This window comes from Rissa tridactyla, chromosome Z (assembly GCF_028500815.1).
Source record: "Rissa tridactyla isolate bRisTri1 chromosome Z, bRisTri1.patW.cur.20221130, whole genome shotgun sequence".
Taxonomy (NCBI): domain Eukaryota; kingdom Metazoa; phylum Chordata; class Aves; order Charadriiformes; family Laridae; genus Rissa; species Rissa tridactyla.
Genome location: NC_071497.1, coordinates 40,492,569 through 40,507,678, shown reverse-complemented (window position 1 = coordinate 40,507,678; position 15,110 = coordinate 40,492,569). Strand labels below are relative to the sequence as shown.

Genomic DNA, 15,110 nt, shown 5'->3' with positions numbered 1-15,110 from the left:
AAGCTAGGATACTGTGCCACAGAAAGTGTGAGTCACACATTGTGACCGAGCGAATCTCAGACATATGTAACGACTGCCCTTAAAATTTGGAGGGAGACGATTTGGTGGCAGGGATGCAGCGAGCAAGGTAAGGAGGAACAGTCTGAGCAGTCAGGGGCTGATTGCTGTGCTCTTAGATTAAGAATGCTCTGAGGCAGAAATTATCTTTGAATGGATATTTATATAGTGTCAATGCTGGGATTTTGAGGGGAATGATAAAGCTCTGATAGCAGTAGTAACAGTAATAAAGCTAGAGAACAGTTTTAAAATATTAACTCTGTAAGTTAATTGTCATTTAGCCCAACTGAAACTAAAATAACAATAACAAAAATAACAATAATAATAACCATTAGTCACTTCACTTACAGTGTAACTCTATCCTTATGAAGTCTTGAATTCCCAGGTTTTCTAAAAATACTCCTGAGGAAGCAGTAGTTTTAAAGAAAAATGAGACATCTGCGCTGAGCTCTCCATGGAAGGTTGGGAAATGCAGGTAGGATGCCTCTGTGTTGAAGGATGCTGAATTCCAAAATGTTCCTGGTTTTAAAAAGTAAAGATTAAGTGATAGATACAGTGTTATCTGATATTGCCAGTATAATTTTTATAACCAATTAAACAAAGGGAAGTGCTCAGGTCTAGGAATGGGTTGCAATGTTCAAAGAGTCTAACTTCCACAAAAGCCTCCCACTTAGTTTATAAAACAAAAAGAGGTGGTTCTTGGAGACACAGAAAAATGGTTCAGTGAAAGTAGTCAAGGTTCTCTGTTCAGACAACCAAAAACCAATTAATGGGAAATAAAATAGCTGGCATCTCAGCTAGAAAGTCCAGTTAGGGCCTGATGTATCCTTTTATGAAGTAAATAAACATAGCGGCTTTGAATGAAGTACTATGCCTACATTAGCTAGTATAAACTATAATTGACAGTTGTTATGTATATTTCTCACACAAGAAGGAAAAAAAGTCTTGTTATTGTTGTAGTCCAGTGAAGTTTTACCAGATATAATAAAGAAGGTAGGATACAGCTCCTAGTAATTACTGTGGAGAATTTTAAAAAAATTTAAAAAAAAAAATATGAATGTGTCTTCTCCTTTAGTTGACTGCAGTTTAGAAATTCATGTGCCTTCTACCTTACATGATAAATCCAATATAAGTCAGTTTTACTCAAAAAAAGGTTACAAGATAAAACAAATATTTTGCTGGTTTGATTTTTCTTTAAGATGGCATTTAAGAATAATTGGTTAGATTTTGTTCTTGATTGTTAAAAAACTTATGTAAAATCTCTAATAACACCTTCTAATAAGAACACAGTCTGCATTTATGGTGTTCAAGTAGAAGCACCTTGTTATTATGGCTGTATTCTTACAGATATACCTATATTTCTTCATTAAGCTATATTGCTTTCTAAATCAAATGAGGCATTCACTACCTTCTTACCTAGTTGAACAAGGCCATTGAACATTCTCCTGATAATGCTGTGACCTGTTTCTAAGTACTACACAGAACTATGATTTTTGCTTTTTGCTCCAGGCACTCTCTGTTTCTTTTCTAGGAGAGGGGGGAGGAAGGGCAGGAAGAGAAAAAAAAGATTTATAAATGTCTCTCTTATCTGTAAAATCTAACTCTATGATACAGTGAGCACAAAGGCTTGGTCCACAGCCCAGTAAAGTAAAACCAAAGTCCATTCACTCGTTCCTCATGACTTCTTAGCAGAGTTTTAATCAGTGTTCAGATCTCGCACCCAGAAAAGCAGTGCTGCAGGATATTCATACGGACTCTGGCAACTGCTTACAGCGCCACTCGCCACTTGGGAGTACTGCCAGCCATCACGAGTTAGAGCAGCCATCAGGACAGCTTTCACATAGTGGGGCAGAGCTGTGAACGGATGGCTCAGGCTAGGAGAGGAAAACATGGCTTTGCATCTCGCTTTCCTGTACTGCTTGATGGGCTCCTTGGAATTATTATCCTGTGCCATCAGCTGAAGGCCTTACATATTGGGATCAATTTTAAGCCTGTGTTCCTCAACTGTTTCAGGTCATGGCTCCCACAGAGCAAACTTCGACATGCTTATGACTCAAGTATATAACAGCTGTTTAAAAAAACAATGGGCTGGCTTTTACCAGTAACTCAAACACATAGCAAGTTTAATACTAGTAATTTATACAAAATAGGTTTTTACTGCTATATAATTAGAAGAGAGACAATAGCAGCAGTAACAGTCCAGTAGAATAATGATACGATTAGCTTCAATGAAGCATTTGAATGATCTTTGTAAATCAGAATGGAGTCCTTGGGGGAAGGTAGGGATAGGAAGTTTTATTCTTCCTCTCTCAACTTCCTGTGTTCTCTTATTATCTGTTCTTTTTCTTTGCTCTGAGAATTGCGTGATTTATGAATGTTAAGATGTTCTATCAATAAAGTGAGTTAAATATAGACCTAGCAAAAGTATATTACAAAGTATCTTATGCTGTTGTAAATCAGGGTGGGAAAAGAATTTCTTCACTTTACAGTATCTGTCTCATAGTCTCCTATTTAGTTTTCTGGAACTGCCAAACACCATGTAGTTAGGAAATCAATAATATTTAGCATTTTTTCTTAGTAGTAAGACTGTAGTCTTCCAATATGTAAAAAAGATCCTGTTTGTTATAAATAAAGCAGCAAAATATTTATATAACAAAAAATACTTTAGTTTTGGCATATATCAACTAGTATTACCAACTTGAAATTGATACATTAGCCATTTTAATGTTGCAAAAATAATAAAAGTGACTCTCAAAACAATTGTGCAATTGCAAATTGTAGCATTCTTAAGTTTTTAATCAAAACTGAAATCTGGACAAGGGGCAACAGACACAAGCTAGAACCCAGGAAATTCCATGTCAACATGAAGAAAAACTTCTTTACCTTGAAGGTAACAGAGCACTGGAACAGGCTACACAGAGAGGTTATGGAGTCTCCTTCTCCGGAGATATCCGAAAGCTGCCTGGATGCATACCTGTCCAGCCTGCTCTAGGTGAACCTGCTTTGGTAGGAGGGTTGAACTACGTGATCTCCAAAGGTCCCTTCCAACCCCTACAATTTGTATCAATTCTTCTTGATATCTCTAAGTATTATATCATACATTCTTTCAGTGTGAAACACCAGCAGGAATGGTGAGTGCTGAGGCAGAGAAAATGAAGATTTTATGTTGCCAAATAATATTTTCTGTACATATTTTTTTGACTAGTCTTCCTTCTCCCCAAACAAAACAAATCTCTAATTGACATGATACATACACCACCCATCTCTTACTGGTTGACATAGCTAAGGCACACTGCTGTTAATCTGGAGATGATAGTCGTGTTCTCAAAGCAGCTCTAGTCTTTGCGAAGATGACATTTAATGTGCCTTCCATCTTTTCCAAATTATCCCTCTTAGAGGGATTTTGTAAAACGCTTAAAAGGTACCGGGAGAGCTTCCAACAGAGAGTGTTTTTCCCTGTAATAGCCAGCTTCAGGTCTCTGGTACATTGACAGGATCTTTGAATTTCACTGGAATGTCACTATGATCAGTTTATAAGTGCACAGTAGTAGTAAAGAAGGCTAATACTGTAAAAAAGGTCCTCAATTTAAATTGTAGATCCTATTAGCCTGTCTGATCTACAGTACTGGCTTATCTGATCATAGTTAAACTACCAGCTGATGATCAGGATTTTGCCTGTTGTATTTTGTCTGCTTCTCCCTATCTGGCTTCTCCCACTGATCTTTAAATTATGTGATCATCCATTATTTGTGTCCTAATGGACTTATTTGGTTTTTTGTTTTGTTTGGGTTTGGTATTGTCTTGTATTGTTTTGTTTTGTTTTGTTTTTTTGGGGGGTTGGGGGGGGAGAAGGGAGGGGTGGGAGTTGCTTTACTTTGTTGCTGTGCAAAAACAAGCGGGAAAATCATCACTACCTATTACATGGTTTAGTTACATCCATTTCTTTACATATTTGCCCAATACTTCTGTCAGTTTTGCTACATGAAAAAATTTCCCTCATCCAGCACAGCAGAGAAGAGGCCAAATTACTGAGAAGTGTGCAAATTGCTTCTTCTAAAGCTATCCTCAAAACGTTATGAAGTCCCACCAGCTGGCAACAGTTTGCCTCTAAGAATTCGTGGAGTTCAGCTGCCCCATCTGTATCACTACTTCCAGCTCCACTACATTGCAGCTTATTATAGGATTCCTAGGTTAAAAGACCAGAAGGGAAAACTGTGATCATCTAGTTCAACCTCTGATGTACCACAGACTGTATAAATTCCCTGAATCATTTCTTGTTTGAAAAAGAACATTTATTCTAGGAAAAATATCCAATCAATTAAATTAAAGCTGACCATTTATGGAAAATTCACAAATGCTCTTACTGTCAATTTAAATATGTATTTATGTATCACACATTCTCATCCCACTGCACTAGGTTCAAATCTCGACCACTGGATCTTTCTCTGATCTGCTCTTCTGCTTTCAAGAACATTATTTGAAAGTTTTAACTCTATGAAACTCCATTTAAGTTGAGCATGTCACCTCAGATTTTGCCTGAGTTAAGCAAAGAGATTAAGAGGCTCTCACTAAAAAATGCATCTCTTAACTTCTCTAATGCAATCCATTAACCTTACATCCTTTTTATATACTGTAAAACTGCAACAAAAGGCTTGTATTAACTTCTTCATTATGCAGGAAGCAGTAAAGAGGATCAAAATAATGTTGATTAGACTGAGGTTAGGAAAAGAATAAATTAATATTGTAAAACTAAATAATAATAATAATAAGTGAACACTCAGTATACAGATTTCTGTTATTAACAAAGACATGCCCTGATTTCTCAGGCTACTGCAGATAGGGTTAACAGATTTTTTTGGCTAAATTTAGAAATTTACTGTGCTGCTTTAATGAAAGTATCACTTATGATCAGTTAGTATAGTTGTTCTCTAAAATTATTATATCCAATGCTCACGCTAAGTTTTTTGGGTTTAAATATCAAACTGGGAACTCATGTTGAATGGATTATCTGCTTTCATTTGCCTGCTTGTACTATCATTTTGCAGCTGAATTTGTACATTTCCTTTTTTTTTTTCATTCAACCAAGTCTGTGACACCGTCAAATATCTTACTGCACTCCAAGTATCTCACCTCACAAGTATTCCCTTTATCAGCACTAAAGTCCCTCAAAAATTTAGCCAAATTTACCTTATATAAACCCATGCTGAATGATATATTATCTTACATTGCATTGCACTATCCTTATATTTTGTTTTATTCAATTAAGATCTATATTAAATTTTATTTTGGGACCAAGAATAAGTCTGATGCTAACCGATTATAATCACACATTTATTACACATAATTTTGTCACATTAGCTTTCTTTCAGTGTTCTGGATATATTTATATGTTCTAATACTTATTGGAACTTCATAGTAATAAATCAGAGTATTTCCAGTAAGTTTTTTCAAGTAAAACAACAAAAAAAACCCTTGAATGGTGTAGTTTTGTAAAAGTCTACCCATACTAACTGACTGTTTCTATTAACATTTAATCAAAGTTTGGATTTTTCTTGAATAATTACAAAAATAATGAAGTTGCCTCTTTCTTTTATATGAAAACCATAGTATTTCTATCTATTAATGGCCCAAAGATTTCTTTTGTCTTCATATGCTTCAAAATCTTTCCTGTCACTCTAGTCAGTTGATATAGGTTAATATGAATCTTAATTTTCATTATATTTAGATATATTTTGCAATCTGATACCAGCAATGCTGGCATACAATTTATTAGATGTATTGTACAGCAGAAAAGGGAATATAGAAATGAATCAGTAATATTTTAAAGGTGACAGGTATAGGTGAGTGCTAGTCATATCTATAGAACTGGGTGTCACCGAATCTTGTCCTGATTTCTCTTAATGGCTATATTCCTCTAGAATATCATGACGAATTCCATTGCACTTTGTCTTCTTAGAAATACAGATACCTAACTCTACCGCAAATGCTGAGAAAAATCATTAATATCTGAATGAAACTTTATACATAAAAATAACTATGCTGGTATATTAGATTACTCTTTCTGTCTTTGTTATAGCAAATATGGTTTGGTTTTCTGTAAGTACCACACTTCATTGAAGAGATTCAATCCATAAAAGTACCATAATGCAATGTTAAATAAAAGAGTGAAAATAAGAGTTCTGCATTTGAGTTACAATACATGACTTCTTAGAAGTACGTAATGAAGTAACTCTAACTTGGAAACTTGGTCAAGTGAATGCATGGTTTATGACAATTCGATTCCATGACCATTTATGGGTCTACTTTATTTTGCTGTGGCCATAAATAGTTATTTTTATCTCTAAGCAGATGTCCGACAAGGAATAGATTATTGATGAAATGAGAATTTATAATATTTTGGTTTTGAATAATTTCACAAAGTACTAAGTGTACCACGAATGCAAGTAAACCTTTTCCCCACATTTTTATTTGGTATGCCAGTGAGTTATTCTGAAGACCTTATGTCCATTGGAAGGAACAAAAAACATCTTTAATAAAAAGATACCCCCTACAAAGTAGAATTATATAAATTAGTATTAGAGACTGACAGAAGCAGAAATAAGCAATAATCTCTCTGTAGAGTACTCAAATCACACTTGTGAATTCAAGAATATCTATTTTTCCTTATTTGACAGCACTTCTAAGAAATGAATATTTGCTACTAGAAATTTTATGTGTTCTCCACCAATACAAAGGTGTAGAAGAAAATAAATGTCATTAAAAGTGCATTTAATTTGACACTTATGGGTGTCTGTAACCTCAGATTAGAAAAAACCTTAATAATGGTCTGCTTCCTTCCCACAGCTTCAAAGTGCTACTAATATGTTATTGCTGATCTTACAAGAGAGTTTACACTTGCTTCATCGGTTTTGTCTAGTGTGTAATTTAACATGTAGAACTCAGAAACTACTAGAACTCTTTTTTTTTAGATTTTCTGGAAAATTGAACTATAAAGAAAATTTTCATTATAAAAACTGCTGCTGGTACATAAAAACCATTGCAAAACATTCTTGTAAGTCATATACTCAGTCTTTTCCAGTATGATTAAAATAATAGAATAGAATATTTATTGTAACATATATAATTATGTTGTATATGAGAAAAGATATTAATATAAAGTAATACAATATATAATATATATCATCTATTGTATATGGTATATCCTATATTATATATTATTATACTATAAAATATATAGAATAATATAGGATGATAATGGTATCATATTCTTATTATATTACACATGATACATGAAAGAAAATGTGATATAGAATATATAACATTATATGATACTTAATATTTATATACTTCATTATATATTATAATACAATTAATATTTTACTCAACACCTTGGACTTTGTTTTTATGTCAAAATTCTGTTATTTTACATCAGTTTTTCCTTTAAAAATTCTGTATTGTTTTCTCAAATTTTAGGCCCTACCTCCCTGAAGCACGCTTACTATTTTTGTCTTTATGATCTAAACAGCTAAGAAAAATTGTATTACTGCTCTTATTAAACAATCAAAGTGAATTTTCTTTTTCAAGGTTTTTCCTGTATTATTTCCATTAACTGTTATATTCTGAAAGCTCTTTTCATTGAGATAATTTCAGTCCCAAATCGCTTCTTTCTGAAGCCAAATTTTATAAAGTTGTCTGACATTAAAAAAATATGTCTCTGAAATATAGACTCTAACTTTTTGTGCTTGTCCTCATGATATTTTGGAGTTCACTATTGCAGCTTGTCTAGAAATACTGTGATCATTTAGCATCAGCGTGAAATTTTGCAGCAATTCAATCACTCAAACTAAGCAAACATCAAATAAAAGCAGGGACGTCAATGGGTTTCAGAACAGTCTGTATGTTTTAATGATTCACCCGGGTAAACTAGTTGGATTCCATGTTTTAAGATTTGTGATAATTGGGGTCAGGTTATGTAATTAATAATAGTTGGGAACTTGGTGAGCCGTGAAATTGAAATTCTCCCCACTTATTAATATTACGAAAGCTGTAAATACTTCTGTTTCATTGCTGTCATGTCTTTGGTTTCATTGTGCCTAGCCACAATGGAAGCCTGCTGCATTATAGGCTATGTAAGCATGGTCAGTCAATTGCTGGAGGTGGTTATCCCCTTCTATGTAACACTTGTAAGACAACATCTACATACTGCTTCCAATTTTAGGCCCTCCAGTGCAGAAAAACCATTTATAAACAGGAGTAAGTATGGGGGAGGCCATGTCTGAAGGGATGGTTCAGCCTGAAGGAGGGACAGCTTTGTGGGGGACCTGACAGCAGCCCCAAAAACCTAAAGGGAAATCATCAAGAACATGGAGCCAGGCTCTTTGCATTGGGGTATGGTGTGAGTATCAAAGACAACGGGTATAAATTGAAACAACAGAGTTTTAGGCTTGATCAAATTAAAACTAAATCCTCAATGAGGACAGCCAAGCAGTGGAGTAGGCTGCCCAGAGAAGCAGTGTGGGCTCTATCCTTGGGGTCTTCAAGCCCTGAGAGACCTGGTCTGACCTCACAGCTGGTCCTGCTGTAAGCAGTAGACCTCTGTAGGTCCTTTCCACTCTGAATTGTACCATAATCCCCGTGAAGATAACTGTTCCTTTGATAGGTAGGATAAATGATCAGCTCACAATCAGGTATCAGACAAGTGAAAAGGAAACACCCAACACGTTTTTTTCCATGTTTTATAAATTTTCATAAGAAAATTAGAATGCACTGCTGTAACGCAAATCTTAACAAATCTTCCAGGCATAATTACCCTGGCAAGTCACAGGAATGAAAGCACAGGTGACATAAAAATAAATACATGCTAATTTATACTTATTTATCTGTGCAGTCTCCTGAGTGAGCCTAAAAATACTGATCAGTACTTCTTTACTGGTATTCATTTCCTCTGATTCACAAAGGCTGAAGAAATTTGAAAAAGAAACACATCATACGATGAAAGAGGAAAATCACATTACAAATGAAAATAGTAATCTGTAATTATTTGAAACAATAATAAAGTTCATGAAAACTCATAGGGTACCATTTGATGTAAATTGATTAAGCTTATTAAATATTTTATTTCCTTACTCAACTTTAGACAAAATCCTGCCCGTTCAGCTCTTCAGTGAAGATCTTTAGGATGATTTATATCTCCTGACTCTTGATTACAAGCAGCAGCAGCTATAGCATTTTGTACAATAGTTTACTATTGAACATAAACAAAATATATTTTTTTTGCCAATAAAGATTGAAATTAATGAAATCAGAAATGTGATCACAAATCTTCAATGAGGTATCAATTTTGCTGCAGTTGTCTCATTATCTTTAAATGATTTCTTCGCACATGATCTTTTTCTGGTTACTACATACATACTCAAGATGTACAAGCTTTATGTTTTGAATTACTCTATAACAATCTATATTTTAAGTGCTTATGTGGAGTCTAAATTTTGCTCATAGCTATTGCATGTAGGGGATTAATCTTCTCTAATATAATTTTGTTAGTTGCGTAAATACTCAGAGGAGTTAAAATGCATAAGGTGTGGTGATGTAGGCAAGCATATCTAGTGAAGGGTATATTTATTCCAAGACATGGTAACCAATTATGAATTCCCCTTCATGTAATGCTTTATAACTTAATTCAAATTGCATTAAAACACTGGATTTTGTACTCAAAATATCTGTTTGAGAACTATATTATTTCTTTCTTTACTATTGATATGTATCATCAAAAAGATATCTTTACAATTCTACTCTGGTTTACACTGGACCATGGCATTTTGTCTTTTTCCTTTCTAAATACTAAAAAAACTGGATGAAATTTTTACAAAAGTATATCTTAGGCTGTTTAGCAAACATCATTAAAAATTTATTGCACTCAAAACCCATTGTTGCTTAGTAAAACTCTGCAGTTGTTACTTACTGTCACCACGGCAAAGCAAAGGACCCAGTTTGTAACCTGCTTCAGAATTTGGTCTGTTAGTGTCAGTGATCACAATTTCTGTTACTGGTAGATGCTCCTTGTAGGAGAGGAACCCAGTATCATTAGTCCTGAAAAGGTAAAATGAAAGACACAGCTTTCCTAAATGTTTCTGATAAACATTTCATTATCATTGACACATTTCTAGAGAAAATGAAATAATTAAATTCTGAAAAAAAGTGCTGCATAACTCTATGGGTAATACAAGCAATTGTGAATACAAACATATGCTTTGGTATTGATATTGTGATCATTTGACAGGACTGAAATAATTTCATGGGAAGTGGCCAGTTTTATGGTTATGCTTGTCTGCATAAGCATGAGAAAACTCTTTTTGACATAAATGGGTACTGTCTGCCTAAGCTAATGTATCTGCCAATGTCAGTAACTTTATGTTGCTGAGGCCATGCTGTATCTATAATGGCCTGTCTTTTCACTATAGCATATTAAATGGCTTAGTATAACTTCCAAAAAAGACTAATTTTTTTTTTACTTTTTCACTTTAACAAAAGTTTAAAAAAAAAAAAACAAATACAAAAATACAAAGTTATGTACAGGAAAAGCAGCATATGCTACAAATATGTAAGTCGCAGAAAAAGAAAGATGCAACCTAGCACTCAGAGCATCCAGTATTTGTAATCTTAGACCAAATTCCTTGTTTAAAATCTTTGTTAACTTAGTGTCAGAACTGAATTTCTAAATTTCATAAGCACCAGTTTTGTCCCTAAAATTGCTTCCCCTGAACTCCCAAAAAAAAATCAATCAGGATCATTCTGGAAAATTCAATCTGTCCATTCAATCCATTTATAGTTGAATCTTCCCTTTAATGGGTGAACCAAATAGCTCAGAGACAACAGTACAAACTCAGAGAGGGGAGGCAATCTGGAAATCACACTGCTCAAAGATTGAACACGAGACACACACTTCAGCCAGGAAGCCACATTTCTCTAGGAACATGATTGGGTTTACCAACACCCTCTCTCAGTACATCAAGCACTGGGAGTGAGACAACAGGAAGAGATGCCATCCTTGTGCTGAATGAAATTAATGGTTTTTTTCCTCCCCTCCCTCCTCCCTTTACTAACATTACCATCTTTACCCTATGTACAGTTTCTTTTTATCTGTCTTGGAGCACAGTGCACACAAATGTACATTTTTTTTTCCAGAATTTTTTTTTTCCTAAGTGAGGAATGCAAAACATTTAAAAGAAATGTTAATTTTTAACGCAGTGAAATACTGCAGATTTCTAATTTAGAACTGAAAAAAAACCTCAAAACACTGGAAGTGTTCACTTTAATAATACTGTGCTGCAAATTAAGGAAAACTGAATAGAAGCTAACTTACCCTTTCTGCAAAAAGGATTTGTATTTTTGTAGATCCTTAGGAATGGATTTTTTAAAAAAAAATCTGTTTTGGTTTAGACTTTTAGAGACTTAAAGATTTTGATTAGTCAAACAAGGAGTTTTAGAACTAAATCTGTGTCCAATCTATGAAATAAGATAGATTTCACTATGAAAATAGAATATCAAAATCATATTTTCAAAACCTCACTGTGTTTAAATCTGGTTTTCTGTGCACAGAAAGCATCTCAAATAAGCACAGCTTCTACCTACTTTTTCTGCCCGATGAACAGTATTGAGAAAACTGATTCAAACCAGTAGTCTCTAGGCAACCAAATGTAAGCATACAGTGTAAACATAGCCTCCATGACATTGGAGTTACTTGGATAAATATCCACTTAAAAGGAAAATTAAAATTTCAAAAGTGGATACATACAGAAATATAAACCAGAAGTAATTATATTTTCAGCGTAATAGACTTATCAGCATATGCAATTTACTCAAAGTTATTACAGTGAAGACATGCACATCATCCTCTATCTACTTAATTTACAAGTGTGTTACCATTATAAATTAACCTATGTATGTGAGCATGCATTAAATGAATGACAAAACTGAGCAAGGTATTATATATTCTAGAAACTATTCAAAATCTTGTCTCAAATGCATTTACCTTTTAATACTTATTTTGCTGCTGGGAATCAAAAATTTTTTGTATTTTTGTACAGCAGAGTAATAGAGAAATCCTAGTGTTTTGTGTACTTGTTTAATCTCTTTATTGGAATGAGCACAGAAGATACCACTCTGATTTTTACAGCAGATGCAAATTCTATTCCTACAGATATTGAAACTTGTGAAGAACTTTCTTTAACTAAGCCTTTCACTGTATCTGCTGAGTTGTCTGGTCATGATGAGAAAGTGAGTATTTTCCAACCAAATTCACTAGTTGTTCCTTTAAAGGAAGACCGGATATCTAGCTTGAGGATAAAGTAATGCATTGCTTCATTTTGTACACATGAAGATGTTCCTAAGTACCTTCCTTACATTTTTCTATTTTCAAAAACCAGATGTTGATACATTTATTAATATTTATTAACATGCATATATTAATGTACTCACTGAGTTGGTTTTATATAAGTTAAATATGCTTTACTAGTTTAAAAGCTTAGAAGCTTCTTCATCAGAAAACTTTAATTTGAAAAGTCCCTATCTGCTTTGTAAAGTCCTGTACCGCACTGGAGCTATTGTTGAGAAAGTTGTATCTGATCCTCTTAAGTGAAAAGTCAGGTGATAGCAAGGATGTCCAATTTTAATTATCTAAGTTCTAAATGGCAAAAGAAGGGGGTAAAAAGTCTAAACTTAAAAGTGTAGTTAAAAATTATGCTAAAAATTAACTGAATTTTTTCTGACACCTTTTATTTTAGCTTTAATTACTTTCAGTATTCTTAAACTAATAACAGAAGCTGTACTAAAGACCAGAGCTAATGTCTTAATATATAACATACAATATACCAAAAAACTAGAAAGTATCTGTATATCACGGAATCACGGAATCTTCAGAGTTGGAAGGGACCTCTAGAGATCATCTAGTCCAACTCCCCTGCTAGAGCAAGATTGCCTAAACCACATCCCTCAGGGCTGCATCCAGGCGGGTCTTGAAAATCTCCAGAGAAGGGGACTCCACAACCTCCCTGGGCAGCCTGTTCCAGTGCTCTGTCACCCTCACTGTAAAGAAGTTTTTCCGTGTATTTGAACGAAACTTCCTATGTTCTAGCTTGTGCCCATTGCCCCTTGTCCTGTCGCTGGGAACCATTGAAAAGAGCCTGGCTCCGTCCTCCTTAAACCCACCCTTTAGGTACTTGTAAACATTAATCAGGTCCCCCCTCAACCTTCTCTTCTCCAGGCTAAAGAGTCCCAGCTCTTTCAGCCTTTCCTCATAAGGGAGGTGCTCCAGTCCCACAATCATCTTGGTTGCCCTTCGCTGGACTCGCTCCAGTAGTTCCCTGTCCCTCTTGAACTGGGGAGCCCAGAACTGGACACAGTACTCCAGTTGTGGCCTCACCAGTGCAGAGTAGAGGGGAAGAATGACCTCCCTCGACCTACTGGCCACAGTCTTCCCTATGCAGCCCAGGATGCCATTGGCCTTCTTGGCGACAAGGGCACACTGCTGGCTCATGGATAATTTGCTGTCTACCAGGACCCCCAGGTCCTTCTCCTCAGAGCTGCTTCCCAGCATGTCCGCCCCTAACCTATACTGGTGTTTGGCATTCTTCCTTCCCAGGTGCAGGACCCTACACTTGCTTTTGTTGAACCTCATTAGGTTCTTCTCTGCCCAGCTCTCCACCCTGTCCAGGTCACGCTGGATGGCAGCACGGCCCTCTGGAGTGTCGGCCACCCCTCCCAGCTTGGTATCATCAGCAAACTTGCTGAGGATACACTCTGTCCCCTCACCTAGGTCATTAATGAATATATTGAACAAAATTGGTCCAAGTATTGACCCCTGAGGGACACCACTCGTTACAGGCCTCCAACTGGACTCTGTGCTGCTGATCACAACCCTCTGGGTTCTGTCACTCAGCCAGCTCTCGATCCACCTCACTGTCACCTCGTCTAGCCCATACTTCCTCAGCTTCCTAATGAGGATGTTATGGGAGACAGAGTCAAAAGCCTTGCTAAGGTCAAGGTAGATGACATCTACGGCTCTCCCCTCATCCAGCCAACCCGTTATAACATCATAGAAAGCTATCAGATTGGTCAGGCATGATTTGCCCTTGGTAAATCCATGCTGACCACTTCCAATAACTTCCTGTTCCTCTATGTGTTTGGAGACGACATCCAGAATGAGTCGCTCCATTACCTTTCCAGGGACAGAGGTGAGACTAACCGGCCTGTAATATAATTAAACTCTTCTTAGAATTCAGAGTGAAAGAATTAGCATATATATATAAATATATATATGTATGCTGTTATTAGTATAGTATATTAGCATTAGTATATATAACTATATACTTAATTTATATAGTTATAATTTTATGAGAAAATGTGTTCTATATCAAAGAGGCAGGTGACATTGGTAATTTAAATTTACAGCTGCCTTGGTGTTCTAAATGTACTAAGGCCTATATATATTCTTCATTTACTTTACTGTAAAAATATTGTGAAAAAGTAACAGTAAAAAGTCACCATTCATCTCTGTCCGCATCGCAGTTGCAGTAATGCTGGGAATCAATGCAGCTTCCCTCTAATCCACAAGTACATTTTTGTACAGCAGGCAAGGAACCCCCCCAGTAAGTCTGTGTTTCATTGGTTCTTCCAATCCACCAGCTCAATGGCATCCCATCTAAAAAGTACATGAGAGACAATCAGTGCCCAGTCTTGTCTCATATTTCTCCCAATTTTTCTCATCCAAACAAGTTTCCAAAAGGTTAAAAAGAAAACAATTACTCCTCAAATCTAAAAACTTTAAACAACAATTGGAAAAAAAATAAATTACTACTTTTACCTGATAAGTAATGATTCATTTTAATACTTCATTATCAGCTATTAAATGATTGACACAGGTTTTTTCTTGCATTAGTAGAAAAGAGAACTCGCAGGCCAGAACTCAGCCAGCCAAGATATTAGAATCATTTATCTTACGTAGCCCATTTATATAATTCATTTTAAAATGGTCCATGAAAAAGGAGATACCACCA

General features: G+C 35.3%; 1 protein-coding gene across 1 annotated transcript in view; it reads right to left on the bottom strand.

The window, feature by feature from the left end:
• Positions 1-15,110, bottom strand: part of CNTNAP4 (contactin associated protein family member 4) — a 241,172-nt gene that overhangs the window by 23,472 nt on the left and 202,590 nt on the right. Inside the window, exons 14-16 of the mRNA XM_054186786.1 lie at positions 14,599-14,755; positions 10,019-10,146; positions 406-576 (exon numbers count right to left, since the gene is read on the bottom strand). Coding sequence (XP_054042761.1) covers positions 406-576; positions 10,019-10,146; positions 14,599-14,755 — 456 coding nt within the window. The remainder of the gene's footprint in view (positions 1-405; positions 577-10,018; positions 10,147-14,598; positions 14,756-15,110) is intronic.